Source organism: Pyricularia oryzae, chromosome 1 (assembly GCF_000002495.2).
Source record: "Pyricularia oryzae 70-15 chromosome 1, whole genome shotgun sequence".
Classification (NCBI taxonomy): domain Eukaryota; kingdom Fungi; phylum Ascomycota; class Sordariomycetes; order Magnaporthales; family Pyriculariaceae; genus Pyricularia; species Pyricularia oryzae.
The window spans coordinates 3,897,727-3,909,037 of record NC_017844.1 but is presented as its reverse complement, the minus strand read 5'-3'; the positions used below and the strand labels follow the sequence as shown (position 1 = coordinate 3,909,037).

The window sequence follows — 11,311 nt, the reverse complement described above, 5'->3', positions numbered from 1 at the left end:
CGGTGTGCCACGTCGGTACTGTACCGTAGACAAAGAAAAAACGCCTCAATCTTAATTTCAATGCACAACAACCGGCAGTTCCCATTGAGGTCGGTTTCCCCGACTGATGGGAAAACACAACAAGAGCCAAGCAAGCCACGATACGGCCAAGGAATCCAAAAAGTCCAAATGACACACCAAGACACTTCGATGAGGCAGTCTCCTTGCTGCAAATAGTACAGCAGAATTTTGACTTTAAGCCAAGATCGTTCGCGAATGGCTCGTGCTGACGAAACCAGCATGAATGGAGCTCGGAGGTCAACCTGTCACAAGACCCACAGCCACCCGGAGGAACGTTTCTAAGATCCTCTTGTCTTAATGGGATTTTCGAGCCACAATGCCCAGTCCGACGAAGACCAGGTAGCAATATTCATTGTAGTCTCATTGGACATGCATTTCACATCCGTATGGCTTTCCATCTTTTTTTTTTTTTTTTTTTTTTGTTCTCTCTCTTTTTCTTACAGCACCGTTTGATCAGACACCCGGCGCCATCATGTATGTCAAGTAAGCCTCCTGCTTGTCGCAGGAACGTGCCAAGACTTCAGCTTACCTCTAGTTTAGCCTGGTTCTAGAGTGAAGTGAAAGCTGCAGCGGGAAATGTCAGTCATTACCTACAGGAGCCAGAGAGGTAGGTACCTAGGTACCTAAGTAAGGTACCGTACCTTAGTTAATCACTGCATGCAAGAGTACCCCACCAACCACCAATGCATACCGCCCGGAACGGCATAGCTAAACAAGCCAACGTCCTCATCTTCCGCGTGGCCTGCTTGGTCTGAACATGCTCGCCAAGTCAAGTTTGTTGACTGAACTCATCCTCAAGATGTGACGAACAATTGCTACAATTACCCGAGCAATTAGAGTTCGGCCCATCGGTGGTTGGGTGAGTTGCTGTTGTCTGTCTAAGTACCCTTCTTTTTTGTCTTATTTCTTTATTTGAGACAAACACGTCAGTTCTTGGTTCTCTGGGATTGGGTGCAACTTTCTTATTCGTTCCACAGGGCTGATCAATACACACACACGCGGAAGAAAGCCCAAAAACGGCGGCCGCATTTACCAAACCGACCAACGCACAACGCACCCACCTCCCAAAATAAAATCCCAAGGCCATGGTGCTTGAAATGGACAGGGTGCATCTGCGGTCCAGTCTGAAAAGCGCCAACAACAAAGTCTAAAAAGTCTATTCTGACCAGCGCCGGTTGCAACACCGATGCATGCCTCCAGCCTGAAAATACCACAATTTCGCTCGCCAAGCTTCCTCGGGATGGCTTGGTTGGTAGAGTAGAAAGTGCACCCCATCCTGAAGACGTTTTACATCTTTTTAGTGTGATAGACCTTTTTGTAAGCAGTGTTTTTTTCGAGACAACCCTTCGCCGTTCGTAAGCCACATACACGTCAGTGATCCAAAAGGGAATGGTCACACTTCTACTGCGCATTTGATTGGAGGCAATTCAACGTCTTTTTTGTCACGGCAAGGTCGGCTCAAGATTCCCAGTCAAGCCAGGATTCATGGCAGCCTGCAAGGGCCTGTCTCTACCAGACCGGTTCACATTGGTCTGGCATTAACTGGCTGTGGTTCGACCCCTGTGCACATCCGCGGGGCCAGGCCATCGAGACGCTATCGCCCTAATTCGCCCCCACTGGGGTTCGTTTAACATTCGATTTTGACAGGATAGAGCCTGCTACCATGGCTACCGTTTACCGCGCTTATGTACCGCCGTGGCTTTTCTTACCTTGTGGGCGGTTTACTCCAGCACGTATGTACCGTATGCACGTCGTTTGTTTGTGAGTAATTGCTTTTTTTCTGCTATTGACACATGTTGCACAGCATCCTGCAATCTTTTCCCATCAAGTAGATTGGCAGTGCGACCACCCCTACCCAATAATTCCTACAGCAGTGCCACCTGCATGGGGGGTAAACGAAATTTCCAATCCGCTAGTTGACGACAGGCGAGGCCTTGGGAGGAGCCATGCAACGGATAGCGTGTTGCATCAATGCAGGGCTGGAATATTTTGATGTTGCCCAATTGGGCAGTTTTGTACAAAATCGCTCTGGGGAAAATGTACCATAGTACCACCCAACCAGCCAAATTGCGTCCGTCAAGGTCCCAGAAATCTCAGGGGTCCGTTTCAGTGGTGCAAGGAAGGGCCAATAGGTGGTATGTTGTGGGGTATTCTTCGCCGCCAAGATCGCGTCCCTGGACTATGGCAAGGTATAGCCATGAATCCAAGCCATGCAACGTGGCGATTGGTTTTTGGAGGCACTCCATTCCATTCTTTGTTTCCCTGCTTTATTTCTTTCAGGGGCTGCCAAGGCTGCCTACTAGTTTCTTTTTTTTTCTCCCATGGTTCCAGATGCCAAATTGATATTCTCTAAGAAATGCGAGTGTACGGTAATACCGCCGCTGCGGAATGTGGGAGAATTTCAGGATGGAAACAAAAGGGCGATACACAACGCAAGGAGGAAGGTGAGATGATCATCGACGGCAACAAGTGTTACGGAGATATTAATTGATTGGGTTTGATTAGTACTGGTACACCGAAAGGTATCGAATTATTCTCCTACAGTTGTTTGCGGCAGTGAGGGATCTGCAACTTTTTGTTTTGTACAGTACCAAGTACCGGTAGGTCCAATAGGTACCCAAGCTACCCTATGCCACGCCGTGTTACATGCTTCTACCCCTCAATTTGAAGCTCTTTAGTGGAGGTGGGATGACAGGCTCAGGTGACAAGAGCACCGAAAAAGCGAGCCTTAGTAAGAAACCACCTTGAGTGGTAATTGGTGGCCTGAGGCCCTGCGCCTTGCCATCCGCGAAGATCCTGAAACACTTGAACCCATGGGCTGTTCGGGTAATTTTACGACGAGATTGTTTGATGCCCACCGATGTTCTTCTGCCTCGGGATCTGCCAAGATCTACGAGACGCGAATGGGAATTGGCCCACAATGTCGTCGATCATATCTCGGTTCTTACTGCTAATTATGGTGTTTTCTTTTGCGCGTTGATGTTTTTCCCTCCACTAGAATATGGGCATTTTCGCCAAGCAAAACTTGTCCGTTACAGCTGCGAGGCAGGAAAACAAAACAAGAAAACATTCTCAAGCCAGCCTAGCCTGGGGAAAGGCATGGCAGCCTGCCAATCCACAATGGCTTACCCTCAAACGAGAGCATGTATTGGGTCAAAAAAAGTGATTGTATTGCCGCCCACCTGTTTAATGTGTTTTCAGCCGACCAGGAACAACGGCCTGTCACTCCCCCTCCAATTTTTTTTTCTTTTAATAACAACCTAGGTACCTGTACCTTATGACAGGTTTTGCTATTTGTCCGTGACGCCCCTTAATGAGGGGCATTGTTTATTTTTTCCGTCTCGACTAAGCATGGAATTTATTTAATATCTCAATGGTAGGTTCCACGAAGCGCCGGCATCTCACTCAAATCACCACACACCGACAACGGTCTCCGACGTATGACATGGCGATCCTGACCCTGTTCCTGTTCCTGCTAAGCCTACACCCCCATCTAGATAGAAGGATCTGAGATCTACCAATCCCCTCTTCAAAAAAACCGTTCGTTCCTACAAGGTGGTAACCTGGCGCGCGCATCTCCCGTAAGCATTCACCGGCATGTAAGCGTGACGCTCAACATTGAAGTCAAGGCAACCCTCGATCGATTTATTCCTTCGTAAATGTTCAGACCATCTACCCAGGATACGGCAGTTGCCCTTCGCTTATAAAGATGAGAGTGGATGAAGCTGGTCTGTGTTCTGCTTCTCCATTCCGCGCCGTCCAGATGGTTCGGTCATCCTTTCGTTTTCGTTACCTGTTCATGCCGCTTTTGTACCTCCTGTCGCCTGTCTCGAGGTCCAGCTTCGTCCGATATGCCTGGGCGCGTCAAAATCCTTATTCGGTCCTTGGCTTTGATATCTCGGTAAGACGGGTGTATGCACGGACAAGCGGCAATGGAGGCCTGTAGTTACCTATACAACATGTAGGCACATTAACAAATGCGCTTCTAAATAACTTGCCGGATTTGTTCAAACCAGTACCCTTTTTGATGGGGCCCCTCAGGTTAGGCTTTTCTACCGTTACCTGCCTGACACAAGCTTCCGACGAAGAGTTTCTACAGCGGGTCTTCTTATCTCCCCAGACACGTGCATACGGCATAGAAGCTTTGGGCTAAGTTGGGATTCTAGCTACTGCTTCTGCAGCTATAACTTTTTTTGGGGTTCTTGTAGTGAAGTACAAAAATGAGATAAACAATTAATAGAAACGTCAACGAAATTAACTTGCCGACTAGAGCTAGTACGTATTCGCACTCTGTAGCACGCATTAGGGCCTGGGTGCAGTTGCAGCATAGTGTATCGGGCAAGCTTCCGTCATGCACGGCTATCCGCCTGTCTGGCAGGAACGGAACCGTTTGAGCCGTTGTAGATCTTTTACGTCGAAGACATATTCCGTGTTTCTGGTATCTAATGTGCCGTAAGCCGCCTGCATAGCATGCCAGGTTTTGTTTTTGCGTTATTGTCTCCGTACCTGACACTCGGACATTACTGCCCGCCCGGGCAAAACAGGTAGTCCATCCAATACCGGGCGGACGAGGTGCACCGTCTGGTCATCCGCGATATGATCTCTACTTGTCACCGTTGAAAGTCATCGCACATCGCCAAACATGGGCTGCGGCCTTTCCCACTTACCACGGGATCAAAACCTGATTTATCACATACTTGCCTTGGTTGTGTCAACGGATGACTACGGATACACCTCTTACGAAATCTCAAACAAGACGACGCTTTGCCACATTCTTCACGCTCCGCATATGTTTTTACCAAGTCACGAAATGGATGTATGTCAGATCCTTTTACTAGTCCGTCACTTCAACATGTTGACCTCGACTTGATTTCTCATGTCCCTCCCTTATTGCTCAAATTAGGAGTCATTTATTTTTTCCGCATTTGTCATTTCAATAGGGACACACTCCCAAGGCTGACTTGGGAAACCACCAACTGAATGACTCGACACGCCCATCCGGACTCGCGGCTAATGATAGATAGCACACGAGCACACACAGACTTCCCGTCAGGTCATGAAGCCTGACACACCGACACTCTTCCGTGCAAAGTCAGTCGTGCGCTCTGCTCAACGTTGACGAGTTGAGCTTGTGCAGCGTCGTGCGCCTTCATGCATTAGGGCGGTAGGCAGTACTGTACTCCGTACAGGTAGGACCGATCGATTCGGGTCCAAATGCTAGTCTAGCTGACAGAAGAAACACAGAAACCAAACAAGGAGAAAAAGAAAAAGAAACTGTTTCCCTTGCCATCATGACTTGCAAAATGAAGAAAGCCCCTCAAACATGCGCACGGCTGAGCCGGCCAGGTCCGGTCAGGTCTACCCACAACCCTGAAGAGAGAAAAATAAAAATCAAGGGTAAAATAGTTTATCTTTCTTTGACCATGTCCCGTCTCCCCCGTGCCGAAGCTATTACGGAGTAAGACACTGATGAAATGGAAAGGGAAAAGGCTCGCATCTACATTATTGCCCGATCACGGATCCAACTGCCGGCACCCCGACAGACAGGGGCGGGAGTATATTCCGATCGTCTTGTCCAATCACCCGATGAGAACCCGCAAGTTTTGCTAGATCCAGCCAATCGTTGTGCCACAACACAGCGTCGCATCGGTGCACCTCCACTCGCCCACCTGCGATGGCCCCGGTTTGTCTAGTGGACTGTGTGTGGCTCACTGGGCCATGCAATCAATCTACGCGCTTTCGCGTTTGTCCCATTCGTAGATGCATGTGTTACGAAATTGGTGTAAAAGAATGGATAAGTCGAGATGAATGGAGTACGTGCTGCCTATTTCTGGAAGCTGTCCAAATTTCGTCAACGATTCCACCGTCCACGAAACCGTAGTGGAATGACTGTCTTGGTGTGCATTGTCGGTGAAATTCCCCCTCAGCTCCGACGAATGAAAATTTTGAGACTTAAGCCAGCCGAGAGGGGCGGAGAGTGAGGGATGGATCAGGCTTGAATTGGGAGTCAATGCGTCTCGACTTGTGGCCAGCCTGCAATCAAACTATTCGACGTTAGGTTAGAAAGAAAACATGCGACTTTCTGCCTACACCTCAAAGCTTCTCTTTTGCACCTCGTGACCAGCAGAGAGTCAGGGAAGAAAATTTCAACTCATTCGTAGACCAACTGAAGCAAAGCGTACATTGACCCTACCTACCTACCTACCTACCTACCCACCTTACCAACTATCCTATCCCTTCACTCAGAGCAGCAAACAGCACATTTCAACAACTTCCATCACGCAAACTGCACCACATAATCCCAGCGCTTGGAGATTCAAAGCGACCGCACTGCTGCTGCGCCCCCACACAGTCAGTTTTGGGAACAAGCCGGCCAATCTCTGCCGACCTTGGTCTCACGCGACCCTCTAGGCCTATCCTATCTTACTCTAATTTGTCTGCTGCATTGTAGCAGCAATCGGCCCCAGCGAAACCGAACCGGACCCGAGGGAGAGCCTGGGACAAAAAAAGAGAAACAGAAAAAAAAAAAAACCAATCCATCACTGCCGTCAGAAATAGACTGGACGTCATTCAATCAACTTATCTGGTGACAGTAAACAACTACATCGCCTAACAGCTGTCACGTAGCGTCTCTGGTGCCTGGCGTCGTTGGGGCCGACGAACCACTACCAAACCCCACCGAGCAGAGCGAGCGAAACAACAACATCAGCGTATCCGTCGTCGTATCTCGGGATTTCGCTACGACGAGAGAACCCCCCACTCTCCTGCCGCGTACCGATCAACAATACCGCACCGCACCGTACCGCGCCATCCATCTGTCGCTTCTTTGTGTCCATCCCATCATCCATCTATCCCTTCCTGACCTTAGCGACCCTTAAGCCGGCAAGATTGATCCCTCCTGGCATTGCTGCGCCCCTTATCGGGGAATCGTCTTCCTGATCTCTACGCGTGCCCTGCAGGCCATGACGCCCAGAGGGCCTGGCTGAAAACCTCCTGTTCCTATCTGTTCCGATCAAAAGATGGAAACCACAACTCTGTCTCGTCGGCAGTCACTCGTGTCCCCCACAGAAGAAGCCCACGTCCCAACCTCGACGGTGGACGACATCCGTATTGAACCCCGATCGGCAAGAACCTCGAGCGACCGTCCGCCGTCACTGCACGCGGCCGCAGATGACAGCAGCAAGGTCGCAGCCACCGCCGAGCTGGCCTCGATTATGACCATCGTCTCCAACCCCGTCCCCCCCGGTCCCTCCAGTCCTTCGCTCAACGAAGCCGTGCGGCCCCAAGACTTTATCCCGCCCGCCCGGCCCAGCAGCACACCCTTTCCTCAGCCGGAGCCCCGAAACGCAGAGATAAAATGCACGAGCTGTCCGGCCGGCGCCGCGCCGCACGATGCACACATGCAGGGTATGGACGCCTGGGACGACCCGTCTTTTCTGTTGCAGCAGCAACCGGCGGTCCGGGCCGGCCTTCATTTTCATGACCTGCCGCCCGAGATACACGAGTGCATTCTTGATCATCTGTTTGGGTATCGCGTTTCGGCGACTTCAAAGAGTTCGGTGGGCATGCACTCTGTTACGAAGAGCTGGAGCACTGCGCTTCGGCATTCGAGGAGGAGGGAGCTTTCAGAACTGGCCCTCGTCAGCAGTGTATGGCGTGCCTTGATCCAAGAGCGTCTGTACCGGCATATCAAGATAAAGGCTACCGTGGGGTCAGTAAATGGGGCCCTGGTTTGGTTCGCCCAAAGACCACATCTGCGACCATACGTGAGGCACGTTGAAGTCTGGTTTCCCGTGTTCCAACCCAAGCCTGGCTCGCCAGCCACCATGGTGCTACAGGCCACTTCCACTCTGCCTACTGTTACTGTCGATGGCCTATCTGCGTCTTCCTATGTTCTACCCGTTGATAACTGCTCTCTAGATGAGACCTTTTATTTTGTCGGCACGACGTTCCCAGAAGTCACAGTCTTGACTTTGGAAGGCGGCGAGCGCAAGAAGGCTCCCAAGGTCACCCACTTTGTGTATGGTGACTGCACGCGGCGGGCACAGGAAGCGTCATCTCAATACTCTCCGTTCTGGGAATCAACCGTTTCTGAAAATGTAGAAAGGATTATGCCCAAGGTACCATCCGTAAGGACTTTGGTATGCAAGGGCCAGTGGAACTTGATACGAAGTGAGGAGGATTTTCAGCACATTATGTCTGCCCTACCAAATCTGCAAGAGTGGCATGGAACGTACAATAAGCCCAAGTCAAAGAGCTATCTGACCATGGCCGAGATTCTGCCTCGCCTGCCGCCACAGCTAAAGCAGCTGCATCTGTATCTGGAGGCAGACTACCGGCGCGAGCTTTCTTTCCCCGCGTACTTTGTCAAGGTCACAAACCGACTACATTTCTGTCAGCGGCTGGGTCTTGCAGCACTTGGGAAGCCTGGCAGCCCTAGCATTGAGCACCTTTCATACACGGGCCGCGTGTGCCGGACCTTTTTCGACGTGTTGGCACAGTCGGCCGACCCGCGATCAACGAGACTCAAGAGCATCGACTTGACCGTGAAGAACTGCTGCCGGCAGGTGCAGATTTGGAATGAGATGGGATCGGGGATCATGGATGTTAAATTCATCGCCGCGTTCGAGGCGTTGGTTTTGGCGGGAATCAAGGCACTCAAGAGGCTCAGGGCACTTGAGTACTTGCGGATCAGATATGTTGATCTCGGTATGTTTTAACCCGCTTCTCGTCGAAGTTTACAACTTTTATATGCTGACATTAGCCACGTGGTTTCTCAGACTCTCCGATCCCCGCCTTGAACCCTTATTTCATCCTCCGACGTGATGGCTGGTGCGAGGGCGTCTGGAGTGACAAAATAGTTAGGGCACTACAAGCTTCAAGACCCGAGGCCCGCTTCCGTGACCTTTCAGACATCCCAAGCTTCATAGGCTTTGGCAAGGACGGCCGGGTCGTCATCAGCGCCGAAAGCATGGGCAAGGTTACATCATTCAAGCTCGACAACTACCGCTACCTAAGTGCAGGTGGCGGGTTCGTTGTGGCGGCTTGAGAAGAACACGATCAAGGGCGACGCCCACGAAGCAATCTCTACTTTTTTCTCCTTTGTTGCAGCAAGAGCAGCTCCCCTCGAAACCAGGGAAGCTCAAGAACGTCATCACCAGCCCCTCTCCATGTGGTCTACGGACCTGGATTAATCATGTCAATTTTCATCACCTTTTCCTGCCCCTTTGTTTGACTGGGTCACACATTGCATATCGGATATCTGTCTCTTTCTTTCTTTTTGTTGTTGCTTTCTTTTAAATGGCATTTTGCTCGAGGAAATCATGGGGTTAAATAATAGGAGCAATTCGAAATAAGGAGCCATGGTGGGATGTGTGTTATTTTGTCGAAAAGGATCACTGCACTACTGGTTGCTTTTTTTTTCCTTTTTTTTTCTTGGACAGTGGCGGATAGTGACTGGGCTGGGTGAAACTCATAGATGGCGATAAATAGCTGACAATTTTCCATTATCTTGATTTTTGCCGTGACTCTGGGTAAGGACCGGGAAGTTGAAAGTTAAGAAATGACCTTTAATAAGGTATAGAATGGTTAGACTGAGTCTGGTGGATTGCCGCTGCCGAGTATTGTTAAAAGCCAGCATCCATATGTTGCACAAGTAAAATCGTTGATTTGGGAATAGAGTATGGTGCAGTGTCAACATTACAAATGAACAGTTGCTTCAATGATCCAAAATATATTTTTATGCTCTCTCTAACCTAGTTCTTGACCGAAGCACGTTGTACAGGAACATTAACTACGTCGGACACTATGACGCCCAGTATCCAACAGTTGACGAGGAAGAAACCTAGTGACGCCACCCAGAGCCCCGGCAAAAAGGTACTCTGGCCCAAAAACTCGAGCAGGTAGCCCTGCTGCAGCCAGGCGGCCTGGCCGGCTACCCAGAGCAGCAGCGCGGCCAGACCGAGGCGGCCGCTGCGCAGGAAGGACGAGTGCGGGAGGTACAGCGGGAGCAGGACCATGTACCACAGGAAGTACTTTTGTTTGGAAAAAGATTAGTTTAGGGTTAGCATTTTGGAAGACAGCCAAAGAAGAATCATGGAATTGTCAGGACACTGAGTAAAAACTCACCTGGCTGGTGCAGACCTTGTTAAAGGTAACAAAGGCAAACGTCTGCGCCAACATGCTGGTGGGCAAATGGCGCTTGGCGAGGACCAGGGGGATGAGGACGGTCGACAGCAGGAGCTGCGGCAGGAACGCGACGGACTCGATCCTAAAGGGGGACGACGCGGACGGAGGAGACGCAGAGTTGAGATACAGCAGTGTGTTGTAGGGGCTAAAGTTGTGGCGGTGGTCGATGCGGCTGACATGGTGGAGGTACGTGTGCACGATGAACTCGGTGCCGTACAGCGCGTACATGGCATAGTTTAGGCCCATAAAGGTGGCCAGGCTCACACCGGCCAGGGTGATCCTCTCCCTGGTGACGAAGCGCGTGATGAGTTCTGCGGCAGAGGCAGGCGAGGAGAAGGAGGGGGAGGCGGCACCAGGCCGCTGCATCCGCTCCCGATCCATCCACCACACGATAGCCGGGGCGTAGATGAAGGGGTAGATCTTGAAGTGGACGCCCAGGCCGAGGACGACACCCGCGAGGACTACCCGACGCTCCAGCACGGCCCACAGCAGGGCGGCTACCAGCACTCCCAACAAACCCTCGCTGCTGCCGCGGGTGCTGATGGCGGCGACCATGGGATTCAGCAGCCAAACGGCCGCATAACGCCTCGCGGTCCCGCCGTCCATGCCTCCCCGGCGGACCAGGACGGAAACAAGCAGGTGCCCGGCGGCGAGGTCGGCAGCGGCGAACAGCACCTTGCCAAACTCGAACCAGGTCGTGGTGGGCACGAGCATCCAGGCCAGCAGCGGCGTATAGCGGTACGTCTCGCGGTCGTACGGGGAGCCACCGTCGGCGACGAAGCGGGCCGCGTCTGTGAAGACGAGGTAGTCGATGTCTGTGTACTTGACCGGAGAGACGGCGTCCTGCCACAGGCCGTAGAGGAGCATGCCCAGCCGCAGGAGGGTCGCTGCCGTGTAGACTGCCGATGGGGAGTTGAAGAAAGCGTCGATGGTCCGGGCCGGCCCGGATCGGGAGGTCCCGGGGGGTTTGGGGGACGACATATTGTCGGCTTTTTAGTGAGGGAGGGGAGGGGTGGCGTTTGTATAAGTGTATGTGGATGAACTTGAGGTCTCTTATGTGTAA

At 51.5% G+C, this 11,311-nt stretch overlaps 4 protein-coding genes across 4 annotated transcripts; 2 read left to right on the top strand and 2 right to left on the bottom strand.

The window, feature by feature from the left end:
* Positions 1-1,723: 1,723 nt before the first annotated feature.
* On the top strand, positions 1,724-3,472 carry MGG_16256 (uncharacterized protein; the record flags this gene model as incomplete). Its single annotated transcript, XM_003709824.1, has 5 exons — positions 1,724-1,793; positions 2,109-2,195; positions 2,415-2,504; positions 2,649-2,660; positions 3,345-3,472. 5 exons carry the CDS (start codon positions 1,724-1,726, stop codon positions 3,362-3,364), a joined length of 279 nt encoding a protein of 92 aa, XP_003709872.1. The 3' UTR covers positions 3,365-3,472.
* A 461-nt stretch (positions 3,473-3,933) lies between these two features.
* On the bottom strand, positions 3,934-4,581 carry MGG_16255 (uncharacterized protein; the record flags this gene model as incomplete). The annotated part of the gene is made up of 3 exons (XM_003709823.1): positions 3,934-4,000; positions 4,055-4,209; positions 4,567-4,581. 3 exons carry the CDS (start codon positions 4,579-4,581, stop codon positions 3,934-3,936), a joined length of 237 nt encoding a protein of 78 aa, XP_003709871.1.
* Positions 4,582-6,081: 1,500 nt separating this feature from the next.
* Positions 6,082-9,605, top strand: MGG_09244 (uncharacterized protein). The gene is made up of 2 exons (XM_003709822.1): positions 6,082-8,769; positions 8,841-9,605. Exons 1-2 carry the CDS (start codon positions 7,080-7,082, stop codon positions 9,107-9,109), a joined length of 1,959 nt encoding a protein of 652 aa, XP_003709870.1. The 5' UTR covers positions 6,082-7,079; the 3' UTR covers positions 9,110-9,605.
* Positions 9,606-9,775: 170 nt separating this feature from the next.
* Positions 9,776-11,303, bottom strand: MGG_09243 (GPI mannosyltransferase 1). The gene is made up of 2 exons (XM_003709821.1): positions 10,189-11,303; positions 9,776-10,094 (listed from the first exon to the last, which is right to left on the bottom strand). The coding sequence occupies exons 1-2, from the start codon at positions 11,227-11,229 to the stop codon at positions 9,816-9,818; spliced, it is 1,320 nt and encodes a 439-aa protein (XP_003709869.1). The 5' UTR covers positions 11,230-11,303; the 3' UTR covers positions 9,776-9,815.
* Positions 11,304-11,311: the final 8 nt, after the last annotated feature.

Coding starts and splice junctions, on each gene's coding strand:
- MGG_09244 (XM_003709822.1), top strand. CDS start 7,080: ATGGAAACCACAACTCTGTCTCGTCGGCAGTCACTCGTGTCCCCCACA. Junction 8,770..8,840: donor GATCAGATATGTTGATCTCG/GTATGTTTTAAC, acceptor GTGGTTTCTCAG/ACTCTCCGATCCCCGCCTTG.
- MGG_09243 (XM_003709821.1), bottom strand. CDS start 11,229: ATGTCGTCCCCCAAACCCCCCGGGACCTCCCGATCCGGGCCGGCCCGG. Junction 10,095..10,188: donor ACAAGGTCTGCACCAGCCAG/GTGAGTTTTTAC, acceptor TCCAAACAAAAG/TACTTCCTGTGGTACATGGT.